At 46.4% G+C, this 16,366-nt stretch overlaps 1 protein-coding gene across 1 annotated transcript; it reads left to right on the plus strand.

Moving 5' to 3' along the window:
- Positions 1–12,224: 12,224 nt before the first annotated feature.
- On the plus strand, positions 12,225–15,350 carry LOC115179710 (carboxypeptidase O). Its single transcript, XM_029741394.1, has 9 exons — positions 12,225–12,394; positions 12,590–12,656; positions 12,814–12,915; positions 13,274–13,378; positions 13,483–13,599; positions 13,944–14,037; positions 14,272–14,474; positions 14,583–14,667; positions 14,808–15,350. The coding sequence occupies exons 1-9, from the start codon at positions 12,315–12,317 to the stop codon at positions 15,071–15,073; spliced, it is 1,119 nt and encodes a 372-aa protein (XP_029597254.1). The 5' UTR covers positions 12,225–12,314; the 3' UTR covers positions 15,074–15,350.
- Positions 15,351–16,366: the final 1,016 nt, after the last annotated feature.

A 16,366-nucleotide genomic window follows, 5' to 3' on the forward strand; every position in this document is an offset into this window, starting at 1 on the left:
TAACCCTAACCCCTAACCCCTAGCCAACTAAACCTAGCCCCTAACCCCTAACCCCTAGCCAACTAACCCTAACCCCTAACCCCTAGCCAACTAACCCTAACCCCTAACCCATAGCCAACTAACCCGAACCCCTAACCCCTAGCCAACTAACCCTAACCCCTAACCCCTAGCCAACTAACCCTAACCCCTAACCCCTAGCCAACTAACCCTAACACCTAACCCCTAGCCAACAAACCCCTAACCCCTATCCCCTAACCCCTAGCCAACTAACCCTAACCCCTAACCCCTAGCCAACTAACCCTAACCCCTAACCCATAGCCAACTAACCCTAACACCTAACCCCTAACCCCTAGCCAACCAAACCTAGCCCCTAACCCCTAGCCAACTAAACCTAACCCCTAACCCCTAGCCAACTAACCCCTAACCCCTAGCCAACTAACCCTAACCCCTAACCCCTAGCCAACTAACCCTAACCCATAGCCAACTAACACCTAACCCCTAGCCAACTAACCCTAACACCTAACCCCTAGCCAACTAACCCTAACACCTAACCCCTAGCCAACTAACCCTAACACCTAACCCCTAGCCAACTAACCCGAACCCCTAACCCCTAGCCAACTAACCCTAACCCCTAACCCCTAGCCAACTAACCCTAACACCTAATCCCTAGCCAACTAACACCTAACCCCTAGCCCCTAACCCCTAGCCAACTAACCCTAACACCTAACCCCTAGCCAACTAACCCTAACACCTAACCCCTAGCCAACTAACCCTAACCCCTAGCCCCTAACCCCTAACCCCTAGCCAACTAACCCTAACCCCTAACCCATAGCCAACTAACCCTAACCCCTAACCCCTAGCCAACTAACCCTAACCCCTAACCCCTAGCCAACTAACCCTAGCCCCTAACCCCTAGCCAACTAACCCTAACCCCTAACCCCTAGCCAACTAACCCTAGCCCCTAACCCCTAGCCAACTAACCCGAACCCCTAGCCCCTAACCCCTAGCCAACTAACCCTAGCCCCTAACGCCTAGCCCCTAACCCCTAACCCTTAGCCAACTGACCCGAACCCCTAAACCCTAGCCCCTAGCCAACTAACCCTAACACCTAAACCCTAGCCAACTAACCCTAACCCCTAACCCCTAGCCAACTAACCCGAACCCCTAACCCCTAGCCAACTAACCCTAACACCTAGCCAACTAACCCTAACCCATAGCCAACTAACCCTAACCCCTAACCCATAGCCAACTAACCCTAACACCTAACCCCTAACCCCTAGCCAACTAACCCTAACCCCTAACCCCTAGCCAACTAACCCTAACACCTAACCCCTAGCCAACTAACCCTAACCCCTAACCCCTAGCCAACTAACCCTAGCCCCTAACCCCTAGCCAACTAACCCTAACCCCTAGCCCCTAACCCCTAGCCAACTAACCCTAACCCATAGCCAACTAACCCTAACCCCTAACCCCTAGCCCCTAGCCAACTAACCCTAACACCTAACCCCTAGCCAACTAACCCTAACCCCTAACCCCTAGCCAACTAACCCTAACACCTAACTCCTAGCCAACTAACCCTAACCCCTAACCTATAGCCAACTAACCCTAACACCTAACCCCTAGCCAACTAACCCTAACACCTAACCCCTAGCCAACTAACCCTAACACCTAACCCCTAGCCAACTAACCCTAACCCCTAGCCCCTAACCCCTAGCCAACTAACCCTAACCCCTAGCCAACTAACCCTAACCCCTAGCCCCTAACCCCTAGCCCCTAACCCCTAGCCAACTAACCCTAACCCCTAGCCAACTAACCCTAACACCTAACCCCTAGCCAACTAACCCTAACCCCTAGCCCCTAACCCCTAGCCAACTAACCCTAACCCCTAACCCCTAGCCAACTAACCCTAGGCCTCGCCCTAGCCCTAACCCTAGATTCATGTCCACATCCCGGTTCAACCCTAACCTTAGCCTCAACCCCAACCCTAACCTACATGATTTAACAGATAAGGAGAACCAGTCTCCATAGTTGTGTAACAACAGGATACCTTGGCTCGTAAAGCTGTCCATTTGTTTAACTTGGGGCTCAGGACCAATAGACAAACATAACGTTCTCCCACAGTCTTGAATTATGAACGGTCTTAATAGATAACAACCTTCACAGATCCCCTGCTGACAGACCTCTTTATAGGAAGACTGTACTTTTTACTGTATCTCTATGGCTGGGAAGATGACAGTGAGTTTGACGGGAGAGGTGAGGTGAAGCCTAGTTTATCACTAGGCAGGATAGATGTGTTGCAAGAGCGAGGAGAGAGAAAGGAGTCACCAGGCTTGTTCATGTGGACTGATAACTAGGATTAGAGGGAGAGCCAGAGGGAGCAGGGAGAGTGAAGGAGGGCCAGGGGGAGCAGGGAGAGTGAAGGAGAACCAGGGGTAACGGGAGAGTGAAGGAGAGCCAGGGGTAGCAGGGAGAGTGAAGGACAGCCAGGGGTAGCAGGGAGAGTGAATGAGAACCAGGGGTAGCAGGGAGAGTGAAGGAGAACCAGGGGTAGCAGGGAGAGTGAATGAGAACCAGGGGTAGCAGGGAGAGTGAATGAGAACCAGGGGTAGCAGGGAGAGTGAAGGAGAGCCAGGGGTAGCAGGGAGAGTGAAGGAGAGCCAGGGCTAGCAGGGAGAGTGAAGGAGAGCCAGGGGTAGCAGGGAGAGTGAAGGAGAGCCAGGGGTAGCAGGGAGAGTGAAGGAGAGCCAGGGGTAGCAGGGAGAGTGAAGGAGAGCCAGGGGTAGCAGGGAGAGTGAAGGATAGCCAGGGGTAGCAGGGAGAGTGAAGGAGACCCAGGGCTAGCAGGGAGAGTGAAGGAGAGCCAGGGCTAGCAGGGAGAGTGAAGGAGAGCCAAGGGGAGGCCAGGCTAACATTCTGCAGCTGTCTGGTTCTGGTAACCTCCATTAACACCCAAAGTGTCCATTTAATGCAGCATTGAGACATTTTATAGATGGTGGAGAGGGGAGGCGTGGCGAGAGGAGCATGGGTAAGGAGGGGAACCAACCGACCTAAAATTATACTTACCAAGGAATGTGTGAAATCAGACATGGGTCTCTGAGTTTCATTAGTGGGTTTTCCCCCCCAAAGAGGTGCCCCTCCAAAGGACTGCCCCTCCAAAGAGGTGCCCCTCCAGGTGTGTGTGTCACACATGCACATACATACACACACACACACACACACACATACACACACACACACACACACACACGCACACACACACACACACACCACCTACAGGCACCCTGTCAGAGACAGCGTCTTCCAGTTGCCTCCTGTCATCGTGACGATAAAGCTGAAGCAGCTGGATGGTGGATGACCTCATCGAAAGACGAGTGCATGAATACCAGGAATACCATCCTGCAGAGTCAAGAGAAAACCAGACACACTACCCCTCTCATCCCTCCACCTACCACTCCAACAAATCAAACAAATTACTTCAGCTTCCTGGCTTCTTGTTTTGTTCTAGCTTCTATCTGATCTGCTTTCACCTACAGATGCAGGATCTTAATTTGACCAATTTCTCACAGCAGAATAATAATCCTGCAGCAACAGGAAATGTGAATTATTGTGTGGATCTACTTAGGGAAAATCAAGTCAGAAATTTTAGAAGCTTTTTTAAATCCTAGAATACACTACAAGTTACATTTCGTGCAACAACAGGGGGATCAAATTAAGATCCCACACCTGTACTGTGGCCAGTTGTAACTTGTGGATCCTCTCACAAAAGAGACATGACTGAGATTCCCCCTGGCAAAGTGACAGCCTCAACAAACATGACTGGTTGATACCTTTGATTGTTATGCTACTTTAAAGTTAAAGATGCACTATGCAGAAATCGCTTCGCCATTTCCTGGTGGCAAAAATTACAATAGTTTGCCTAATTTCCATTTATGTGACAAAACAAGCATGTCTAGTGTAGAGAATTATTGTACCATCTAAAGCACTGTAAAACATATTTTCCATAAACAAAAATATTTTATTTTCAGCTCTTTGAAGCTGGTGTACAAAACCAAAAGTAAAAGACGCAAAAACAAAACTCAAGAACAGGAAGCATAGAAATAACACATATAGAATACCGCTTATTAGACTTGCTTTTAATGAGAATGACAAATCTATAACTCACATTCCCATGTGAATTTGGTCAGGACACCCAAAAAGTTACGTACTGCAGCTTTAACTAAAACCACTTGATGCTCCACCTACAGTTTATCTCCTTCAGCTCCAAATAGTAACTAAAACCACTTGATGCTCCACCTACAGTTTATCTCCTTCAGCTCTAATAGTAACTAAAACCACTTGATGCTCCACCTACAGTTTATCTCCTTCAGCTCTAATAGTAACTAAAACCACTTGATGCTCCACCTACAGTTTATCTCCTTCAGCTCCAAATAGTAACTAAAACCACTTGATGCTCCACCTACAGTTTATCTCCTTCAGCTCTAATAGTAACTAAAACCACTTGATGCTCCACCTACAGTTTATCTCCTTCAGCTCTAATAGTAACTAAAACCACTTGATGCTCCACCTACAGTTTATCTCCTTCAGCTCCAATAGTAACTAAAACCACTTGATGCTCCACCTACAGTTTATCTCCTTCAGCTCCAACACTAACTTTACAGTCGTTCACCAACGGTTAAAGAAGAATCCTTCCAGATCTTGTTTTGTCTCTGTCGTACCTCCTATTCGTTCATAATTAATTACATCCCTTGAAGACGACTTCCTATGAGCTGTACACAACTCTAACAAAATACCCTGTGTCATGTTTTGGACTCCGCCTGCCTGCTGGGATGTGGGATGAACAGGACTGTATTTGGCTGTGGTTTTGGGGAGTGACCCGTCCTCTTTCACCACACCAAGCGGTGGTACGGTTTATTAAAGCTCCCGTGATATTCATGGTCGCTCCCCTCAACCTCATCTGTTTGGCAGAGTTCAGCCATGTGAGAGATAAAGGGGATGTCACATCAAAGCATAGAGCACTCCTCCAGAACATCTGTTGGTTCTCCCAGGGGGAGGAGGGGGAGGAGGGGAGAGATGAGACACGGAGGAGATGAGCTGTTTGTCCACCACCCGCAGGTCTCTCTGTCTTTCTCCCTATCTCTCTGTCTCTCTCTCTCTCTCTCACACACACGCACGCACGCACGCACGCACACACACACACACACACACACACACACACTTGTTTTGTGTCTGGCTGGCTTGGCTCTGTGAGGTCAGAGGTGTATCCTACGAAGCCAGCTAGATCTACTCAGGATGTTCTAAAGCTAGCCAGCTTCAGTTTGCTTCACATCCCATCTCAGGCTTCATCCGTACAACGACCGTGGATATTGCTGCGCGTGCATGTCGCACATGACTAGTCCAACGCCAAACTCTTGGGTAAGTAAGCCGTGAGTTAGCTTGCCCAGGAGCAGGTTAGTTCTGAAGGATTCGTTGCCATATACATTTACCTGGCTAAAAGGTAAGCCACTTTCGTATGACCGGTTATCCCGAGTTGAACTCAGAGTTGACCAAAGTTAACTCACTAACTCCTCAAACGAGCTTCGTGGGATAGCCCTCTGATGTAATCTCCCAGAGACCTACTGAACTGCAGGTTGAGAGGCTGCTGAAACATGATGTAATCTCCCAGAGACCTACTGAACTGCAGGTTGAGAGGCTGCTGAAACATGATGTAATCTCCCAGAGACCTACTGAACTGCAGGTTGAGAGGCTGCTGAAACATGATGTAATCTCCCAGAGACCTACTGAACTGCAGGTTGAGAGGCTGCTGAAACATGATGTAATCTCCCAGAGACCTACTGAACTGCAGGTTGAGAGGCTGCTGAAACATGATGTAATCTCCCAGAGACCTACTGAACTGCAGGTTGAGAGGCTGCTGAAACAATGACACTGGGTCAGTCTGCAGGAGGAAGTTTGGTCTGGAAACATTACAATATGAGAGGAAGTCAATGGAGGGAAAAATTAGAAGTGTGTGTGTGTGTGTTTGGTTTTACCATCCTTGTGGGGACATTTCGCCGGTCCTCACAAGGAAAAATACTATTTTAGGCTATGGGGTTAGGTTTAGGGTTAAGGTTAGAATTAGGGTTAGGGGTTAGGTTAATGGTTAGGGGTTAAGGAAAATACTATTTTAGGCTATGGGGTTAGGTTTAGGGTTAAGGTTAGAATTAGGGTTAGGGGTTAGGTTAATGGTTAGGGGTTAAGGAAAATACTATTTTAGGCTATGGGGTTAGGTTTAGGGTTAAGGTTAGAATTAGGGTTAGGGTTAGGGGTTAGGTTAAGGGTTAGGGGTTAAGGAAAATACTATTTCGAATGGGAATCAATTGGTCCCAACAAGGATAGTGTGTGTATGTGTGTGTGTATGTGAATGTGTGTGTGTGTGAGTGTGTGTGTATGGGAGTGTGTGAAGCAGTTGACAGTGAGTCACACAATGTTATGGCCATGATAAGAATCTACCTTTAGATAGTCTGATACACTCCTCTCTAGTACACTACACCTGGTACACTCCTCTCCAGTACACTACACCTGGTACACTCCTCTCTAGTACACTACACCTGGTACACTCCTCTCCAGTACACTACACCTGGTGCACTCCTCTCTAGTATACTACACCTGGTACACTCCTCTTTAGTACACTACACCTGGTACACTTCTCTCCAGTTTCCTCACCTGGTACACTCCTCTCTAGTACACTACACATGGTACACTCCTCTCTAGTACACTACACCTGGTACACTCCTCTCCAGTACACTACACCTGGTGCACTCCTCTCTAGTACACTACACCTGGTACACTCCTCTCTAGTACACTACACCTGGTACACTTCTCTCCAGTTTCCTCACCTGGTACACTCCTCTCTAGTACACTACACCTGGTGCACTCCTCTCTAGTACACTACACCTGGTACACTCCTCTCTAGTACACTACACCTGGTACACTTCTCTCCAGTTTCCTCACCTGGTACACTCCTCTCTAGTACACTACACCTGGTACACTCCTCTCTAGTACACTACACCTGGTACACTCCTCTCCAGTACACTACACCTGGTACACTCCTCTCCAGTACACTACACCTGGTGCACTCCTCTTCAGTACACTACACCTGGTACACTCCTCTCCAGTACACTACACCTGGTACACTCCTCTTCAGTACACTACACCTGGTACACTCCTCTCCAGTACACTACACCTGGTACACTCCTCTTCAGTACACTACACCTGGTACAGTCCTCTCTAGTACACTACACCTGGTACACTCTTCTCTAGTACACTACACCTGGTACGCTCCTCTTCAGTACACTACACCTGGTACGCTCCTCTTCAGTACACTACACCTGGTACACTCCTCTTCAGTACACTACACCTGGTACACTCCTCTCCAGTACACTACACCTGGTACGCTCCTCTTCAGTACACTACACCTGGTACACTCCTCTACAGTACACTACACCTGGTACACTCCTCTCCAGTACACTACACCTGGTACACTACACCTGGTACACTCCTCTCCAGTACACTACACCTGGTACACTCCTCTCTAGTACACTATGCCTGGTACACTCCTCTTCAGTACAATACACCTGGTACACTCCTCTCTAGTTCACTACACCTGGTACACTCCTCTTCAGTACACTACACCTGGTACACTCCTCTTCAGTACACTACACCTGGTACACTCTTCTCTAGTACACTACACCTGGTACACTCCTCTCTAGTACACTACACCTGGTACACTCCTCTTCAGTACACTACACCTGGTACACTCCTATACAGTACACTACACCTGGTACACTCCTCTCCAGTACACTACACCTGGTACACTCCTCTCCAGTACACTACACCTGGTACACTCCTCTCCAGTACACTACACCTGGTACACTCCTCTCCAGCACACTGCACCTGGTACACTACACCTGGTACACTCCTCTCCAGTACACTACACCTGGTACACTCCTCTCTAGTACACTATGCCTGGTACACTCCTCTTCAGTACAATACACCTGGTACACTACACCTGGTACACTCCTCTTCAGTACACTACACCTGGTACACTACACCTGGTACACTCCTCTTCAGTACCACCCTGTCAGCATCTCAATCACTCACTTACATCATGTGGGTAATGGATTTACCATTACAGCTTTAGTAGGGCTCATTCCAATGCTTTCCCAAACCGACAAAAAAATAAGCTACATTTTCATTCACAAGCGTTTCAATGCCTCCCGTGTTGATCGCAAAGGTTCGGTCGGGAACCAAAAGTCCCGTAAGACCCCCAGGGGAACATGTTTTGGCGGGTGTCCAAAATGTCAGAACACCACATCTGTGATATTGGCCAGGCTGGAGAAAGACCATATGTAGTATGTACTTTGTGTTCTTTGCAGTTCTTTTAGGTTTATTTGGCTGTATACCTGGAAAGCCGTTATGAAAACACTAAGGTCGTAATGTAATCGTCTTGGAGAACAGAACAGTTCCAGCTCTTAGAACATTACTGCCCTCCGACTACAGAACATCTCCAATGATAAGAGTGGACAGTTGTAAATGTTTCTCCACTACTGATAGTTTAGGATTTCCGTGTTCTGCTCCTCAATCCTAACTTGAATCACTATTAAAGTAATACCTTCAAGGTCCTGGATTATTTTATACAGGCACCTTCTGAACAAGCACTGTGACATCATATTGAATTATGACGGAAAATGAGAATAAGTTGGAGGTTGTGTTGCCTCTGTCATAAGCTTTCACCTCACCTTTGGTATGAACAACGTGAGCGAAGCCCAGGAGAGGAGGAGGGCTTGTGTACTGTAATCTACGTAGCTAGTCTCTTTCATCACTGTCCAGAACTAGAGGAGAGGTGAAGGGCAGACTGTCTGCTCATCTGCACATCCATAAAAGGCAAATTACGTCAATCCATGGAAATGTATAGCATTATATTTCAGATTCTCTTCCTCTTTCATTTGCCAGTTTATGATGACCCCAGACCGACCTCCACGTTTGTCTACTGTACAGTATTAACCACCAGCGTTACCATGGCTACCACACCAACACTGATGTCAACAACGGGTTTAAAATGGAACTGTCTATATGACATCTGTGCATCTCGCAGTCTGGGCTGTGATCACCACCTTGTCTCTACTACACTGTCTTACACACACACACACACACACGCACACGCACACGCACACACACACACACACACACACACACACACACACACACACGCACACACGTGCAAATTGACACACACACACTCCCTGTCATAACATACGCACATACAAACGCATACTCACCCAATCTAACACGTGACAACGGACCCAGAACTGTATCATCATGGCTTCTGTCCTCCCTTTATGTGCAAACAAGCTCCGATGTCTTATAGAGTCTACAGTTGACATCCCATAATAAGCGGGTGCAAGCCTTTTCCCCTACTTTCCTCTCAGTGAAGCTGACACAGAGCAGGACTGACATCTGAAAAAGATAGGGGAAAGGGTGTGCGTATGGCACCGTTCTGCTTAGGTCAGTAATTCCCTTCGTACCCCTCTCCCCCTCCACCCAGCCTCTGTTTCCAACAACTCATACTGGCCTGGAGAGGGGGGGAGGGGGAGAGAGAGAGAGAGAGGGAGGGAGGGAGAGAGAGAGAGAGAGAGAGAGAGAGAGAGAGAGAGGAGAGAGCGAGGGAGAGAGGGAGAGAGAGAGAGAGAGAGAAGAGGAGAGAGAGCGGAGAGAGAGGGAGGAGACGAGAGAGCGAGAGAGAGAGGAGAGAGAGAGGAGAGAGAGGAGAGAGAGAGAGAGGGGATGAACGTGGTGTTTCTGGTCTCACTAACGTCATGTTTTTACCTCTCTGACAAACTCTACATTTGGGACTCATTATCTGGATTCTTCTTTCCTGGGTTTTTGGGAAAGATGAATTTGCCTTTAGACACTGATCTAAGTAAGGTCACTTGTATGTTATTGCCCACCCTAATGCTTGAGGGCAACTTCACTCAAAGCGTGTTTCTTTGTTCATGTGTGCAGTGGTCTCTGTGGCTAGAGCGTAATGCCCTCTGCTGGTCAGGTATGGGACATGTCGGGCGGGAGGGCATGAGTTGAATGGGGGGTTAAAGGCCTTATTTCCCCATCAATGAACTGGAACACAATGTACTGAAGGCAATATCTACCACTTACATTTCACAAGCCGATCATGCACTATAGAAATCAATAACTACTTATTGATAATGGCTCATCAAGCCCACAAGAAAAACTACCCAATCAAAATGGGTTAAAAGAGGTCAGAGGATTCAATGGAACATTCTAAACATGGTTCTCATAAACCCTGAAACAAATTCCAAATATTAGATGTATCCAATTCATCAATCAAATCCAGACTTTTCATACCACTAGCCTGTGATGGATGAAGTCTTGTCCACTGCCTCAAACCAGGACTTGATTTCCTGTGAACATTCAGTTGAAAACGGACCGTTACAAACACAACAAACTGTTTTGACCATGGTGTAATGGAACAGGTGAGGACAAAACATTGGCTGCTGGCAATAACTCGTTATGTAATGGAGTGGGCTGGGGATTTCCGGAATGAAACCATTCAAACTGATTCATTCAGTAATGAACCGTTCCCCTGTGGCTCTCTTTCCAAGGCTGAGGACATGGGAGCTCGTTGGGTTGTTGTCGGGGTTACGGGCCCTGTATCTCTGATGTCATCAGTGATTTGGGTATTATGATGAGGTAATAAACCAGGCTTTCCACTCTCTCAGCTATGTGCTATTACCTTTGATCTCTCCCTCAATTTTGTTCAATGGGCTTTGTCGGCATGGGAAACATATGTTTACATTGCCAAAGCAAGTGAAATATATAATGAACAAAAGTTAAATAAACAATAAAAAATGAACACTAAACATTACACTCACAAGAAGTTCCAACGGAATAGAGACATTTATAATGTCATATTATGTCTATATACAGTGTTGTAATGATGTGCAAATAGTTAAAGTACAAAAAGCAAAATAAATAAACATAAATATGAGTTGTATTTAGAAGGGTGTTTGTTATTCACTAGTTGCCCTTTTCTTGTGGCAACAGGTCACACATCTTGCTGCTGTGATGACACACTGTGGTATTTCACCCAATAGACATGGGAGTTTATCAAAATTGGATTTGTTTTCAAATTCTTTGTGGGTCTGTGTAATCTGAGGGAAATATGTGTCTCTATTATGGTCATACATTTGGCAGGAGGTTAGGAAGTGAAGCTCAGTTTCCACTTTATTTTGTGGGCAGTGTGCACATAGCCTGTCTTCTCTTGAGAGCCAGGTCTGCCTATGGCGGCCTTTCTCAATAGCAAGGCTATGCTCACTGAGTGTGTACATAGTCAAAACTTTCCTTAAGTTTGGGTCAGTCACAGTGGTCAGGTATTCTGCCACGGAGTACTCTCTGTTTAGGGCCAAATAGCATTCTAGTTAGCTTTTTTTTGTAAATTCTTTCCGGTATGTCAAGTAATTATCTTTTTATATTCTCACAATTTGGTTGGGTCTAATTGTGTTGCTCTCCTGTGGCTCTGTGGGGTGTGCTTGTGTTTGTGAACAGAGCCCCAGGACCAGCTTGCTTAGGGGACTCTTCTCCAAGTTCATCTCTCTGTAGGTGAAGACTTTGATATGGAAGGTTTGGGAATCGCTTCCTTTTAGGTGGATGTAGAGTTTAATGTCTATTTTCTGGATTTTGATCATTATCGGCCTAATTATGCTCTGCATGCATTATTTGGTGGTTTACGTTGTACACTGAGGATATCTCTCTCACGCTCTCCCTCCCTCTCTCTCTCGCTCTCTCTCAATTCAATTCAATTTCAATTTAAGGGCATAATTGGCATGGGAAACATATGTTAACATTGCCAAAGCAAGTGAACTAGAAACTAAACAAAAGTGAAATAAACAATTAAATAAACCCCCCCCTCTCTCTCCCTCCCTCCATCCCTCCCTCTCTCTCGCTCTCTCTCTTTCTCTGCCTCACTCTCCCCCTCTCTCTCCCTCCCTCTCGCTCTCCCCCTCCCTACCTCCATCCCTCTCTCTCTCCCTTTCTCTCTCCTTCCCTTAGACTCCTGATTACATATTAACAGACCCTATGACTAGTGGGTTCTTCTGTCCAAGGTAAAGGTGTGTCTTTATCTAGATGTGGGGCTGCACGTGTCTTCATCTAGATGGGGACTTGTATAAAGTCCTCTCCCTGCTGCCCAGGTGACTGATTTGACAGCTGGAAGAGACAGTGAGTTGTGAGACCTGTTAGTAAAGGAGAGAGGGACATTGTTGATGATGATGCTGGGTTTGGGGTCTGTTGGATTGGTTCTGTTATCTCTGGCTGTCCAGAGTGGACATGGAGCCCAGGACAGGTGAGTCTGGGAGGGATACTGTAACTCTACTACAGTTAATCTCCTATGAAGGATGACTTAACAAGTCAGACTAACAGGAATTTTATAAAAAATTCATACATCGGTAGCTGATTTACAACCAATTTATAACCACCAAACCAAGATGTATTCGTTCGATGTGCATACAGTATACAGTATGTGTGTGTCAATGTACAGTGCTGTCTGGAGTAGAGAGGAGACGACTGAGAGGAATTACTACACCAGGTACCACAATATGTCAGAGGTGAGAGAATACACACACACACACACACACGCGCAAGCACGCACGCACGCACGCAAGCACACACACACACACACACAACACACACACACACACACACACACACACAAAGAATGAGTGAGTCCTCACTGCATAGAGACACTGGTACCTCTCCCTATAGGTTACAGCATGGATGGAGCAGATGAAGAGGGAGAACCCAGATGTTGTGTCCTCCATGGTCTACGGTCAAACGTATGAGAGGAGGGACATCACCTTACTGAAGGTTCTTCACCTTTCTCTCTCTCTCTCTTTCTCCCTCTCCCTCTCTCTCTCTTTCTCCCTCTCATGCTCTCTCTTTCTCTCTCTCTTTCTCCCTCTCACGCTCTCTCTTTCTCTCTCTCTTTCTCTCTCTCTCTCTTTCCCTCCCTCCCTCCCTCTCTCTCCATTCACTGTCTTCAGAGTTCCTGGAAAGCCAGGGTGGTGGCACATACCTGACCCTCTCTATAGACTACAGAGGAGTTCCTCTAGTCCAAATATACTGTGCAGAATCAGAAGCACAATAGGAGATGATGGCCACCACTCAGTTACTGAAAGATATAGAGCTTAGATGTACTTATCTCCTGTTGGTTGTTGTGTTGCAGATTGGTCTGAGTTCTACTGGGAGGAAGAAGGCTATCTGGATGGACTGTGGGATCCATGCCAGAGAATGGATTGCTCCTGCTTTCTGCCAGTACTTTGTCAGAGAGGTGTGTGTGTCCATTACAGTGAACATATCCTTGTTTCTGTCAGTACTGTGTCTAGGGGTGTGAGTACCAGTCATGGAAACCCCCTCATTGATTTCTACCAACAGATCCTGAGAACGTACAAAACCGACACCAAGGTTAATGAGATGATGAAAAATCTGGATTTCTACATCACACCAGTCTTAAACGTTGATGGCTACATCTACTCTTGGCATAATGAAAGTGTATGTACTGATTAATGCTACTTCAGACCAGCTATGACACATTCTGGGAAACTACTGGAAATCTTAGACATGGCTTTAATTCAAACATATCTACCTCACAGGTAGTGTGCATACAGTGTATGTCTACAACATCCAAGACATAATCTCACCCACCAGCAAGCTCTCTCTCTGTAGCAATTGAGCCTAAGAAAGAGGTTCAAATAACTACACATGACAATATGCTAAGCTAGACTTACATGTAACAGCAGCGCCATCTATTGGCTTGGATGACATATTGTAACAGAAATATTATTGTTGACAGTATTATCACTCCAGTTAGTGACTAGTGGTTCTCATCTCTGTAGACTCGACTGTGGAGGAAGTCCAGATCTCCAGGAACAGGAGGCTGTACCTGCTATGGAACAGACCTCAATCGTAACTTCTACGCTAACTGGGGCAGTGAGTATGGTTCTTACTCTAAACCACACTCACTCTCACACACCAGGGTTGGGGTCAATTCCATTTAAATTCCATTGAATTCAGATAGTACACTGAAATTCCAATTCTCAATGCTTTTCAACATTTGGAATTGGAATTTGGTTTACTTCCTGAATTGACTGGAACTGAGATGGAATTGACCCCAACCATGACACACACACATCCTAACTGTGTTTTCCTCTCCTGTCTTTGCAGTGGTTGGTGTCTCGACAGACTGCTGCTCTCAGACCTACTGCGGCACCAAGGCTCTCTCTGAGTCTGAGGCCCGGGCCGTCACAGACATGTTGGGGAAGATGAGGGAAGACATCCTGGCTTTCCTCACCATCCACTCCTATGGCCAGCTAATCCTGGTGCCCTACGGACACCCCAACATTTCAGCACCTAACTACGATGAGCTGGTACGCCTGTTCCACACACAAGTAGACCAGGTTTTTCAATTCTGCTTTTGGAGACGCACAGGGGTGCAATTTCTTTGCCCCTAATAACGTATGTCTCTGTGTTGCCAGATGGAAGTGGGTCTGGGAGCAGCCAAGGCTATAAAGGCTGTCCATGGGATGGACTACACTGTAGGCACCTCACCTGATATCCTGTGTAAGTAGTGAGGCTGAGAGGATATTGTGACTTCTAAGTGGCTGTAGTTACATGAATATCCTGTGCACTGTTTACAATTCAACAAATCCTTTTTTGTGTTTCTCTATTATTACAACCACTGGCCTATACTCTGTCTCCAGATGCCAACTCGGGATCGTCTCGTGACTTTGCCAGGCTGATCGGCATCCCGTTGTCTTTCACCTTTGAGCTGAGGGACAAGGGCGAACACGGCTTCGAGCTCCCAGAGGACCAGATCCAGCCCACCTGTGAGGAGGCCTATGCCGGAGCACACCACATCATCACCTACGCACACGACAAGGTCTTCTACAGCTATGCTGCCACCGTCACGGCAACACTGTGGACCACACTGCTGGCAGCCTGGGTCTCTAGCGCCACCCTGCTGTAAACTGGGAGAACTGCAGGAGTCAGGCCAGGAGATGGTGGCAGTTTATCAGTATATTCAGAAATGAGACTTTGGACAAAAGTGATAAACTGTCAGATAGACTATATTAATTTTATTCAATCACTTATTTTATCAACTGTGCTTTGTTATTTGTTTCTCTACAATTCTGCTGTAAAATATGTTAAACGGTCGTTAAAAGTGACAAAACACAAACACGTTTGTACAGTAGTATATTTTGAATGAACATTTCAGTGATATAAATATACTCAACTGCTATGTATTGTTGTCGCAACGTCCTGCTTCTGTTACTGAGCCCCACGAGTTCAGTAAAGGTCCAGCTCAACATTAGATCAACCTCTCCGCTCCGGATCAAAGATTTTACTGTTTAACTTGATTAGATCCAACAGCACCATTGTGTCCAGTTGCTTTCACCTCTGTCAGGTTTCTAGTTTTTATCGTCACGTGCCCAAGTACAGTGAAATAGCTTTCTTGTTTGCTCGTTCCCAACAATGCGGTAATCAATATCAGTAGTACTATCATTTGTTTGTATAAAAAAGTAAAGTAGAACAAAAACACACTGTTCCTGGGTAGCAGAAGGTTACGTTGACCCCCTCTCCCCTGTCCATGTGTAGCTGAGGAGCATTAAAGGTGCTGCAGGGTCAATCTGTTGTCTGCATTGGCCGTGCAGTATTTACGGTGATACAGCCTCTGCAGAAGTCAGGGCATTCATACTTATTGCACTTCGCAGAGCTGTTGTCAGGGAAGTTGTCAAGGAAGTGAGTTTGTGTTCATACAGGACCTCCCGCCCCCACCTACTGTCAACCAATCATGTTAATGCAGAGCTATACGAAGCTATACGGAGCTATATGGACCCATCCGCATCATTACAAAATTTGGGAGGCGCACAGTGATGTGGTACAGAGCTCAATTTGGCTTCTGTTTAGTTTAGTTTATTAATTTGACCATTTTAAAAAACAAGCACACATTAAACTTAAAAAGCCCAAAAGCCATAAACTTAAAAAGCACTTGAGTAAAATCATGGAGGATAACACACAATAAAGTCTGGGACTTATTTCCATTGTGGTCCACTTGAGACAAGATGGCTAGACAAGATCCAACACAGTTAAACACAGTATGGCATTGAGATAATCAAACATAAAAACAAAGAAGAAGAACATCTATCTCATCATTGTCGTTGCAGCATAGTGGTTATTCATATGGGCACAGAAGACATCAAACATATGTTTACTTTATTTTTAAAGCTGCCCAGAGAGGACGTCGTTTTCATGGGCAGAG

This window comes from Salmo trutta, chromosome 39 (assembly GCF_901001165.1).
Source record: "Salmo trutta chromosome 39, fSalTru1.1, whole genome shotgun sequence".
NCBI lineage: Eukaryota > Metazoa > Chordata > Actinopteri > Salmoniformes > Salmonidae > Salmo > Salmo trutta.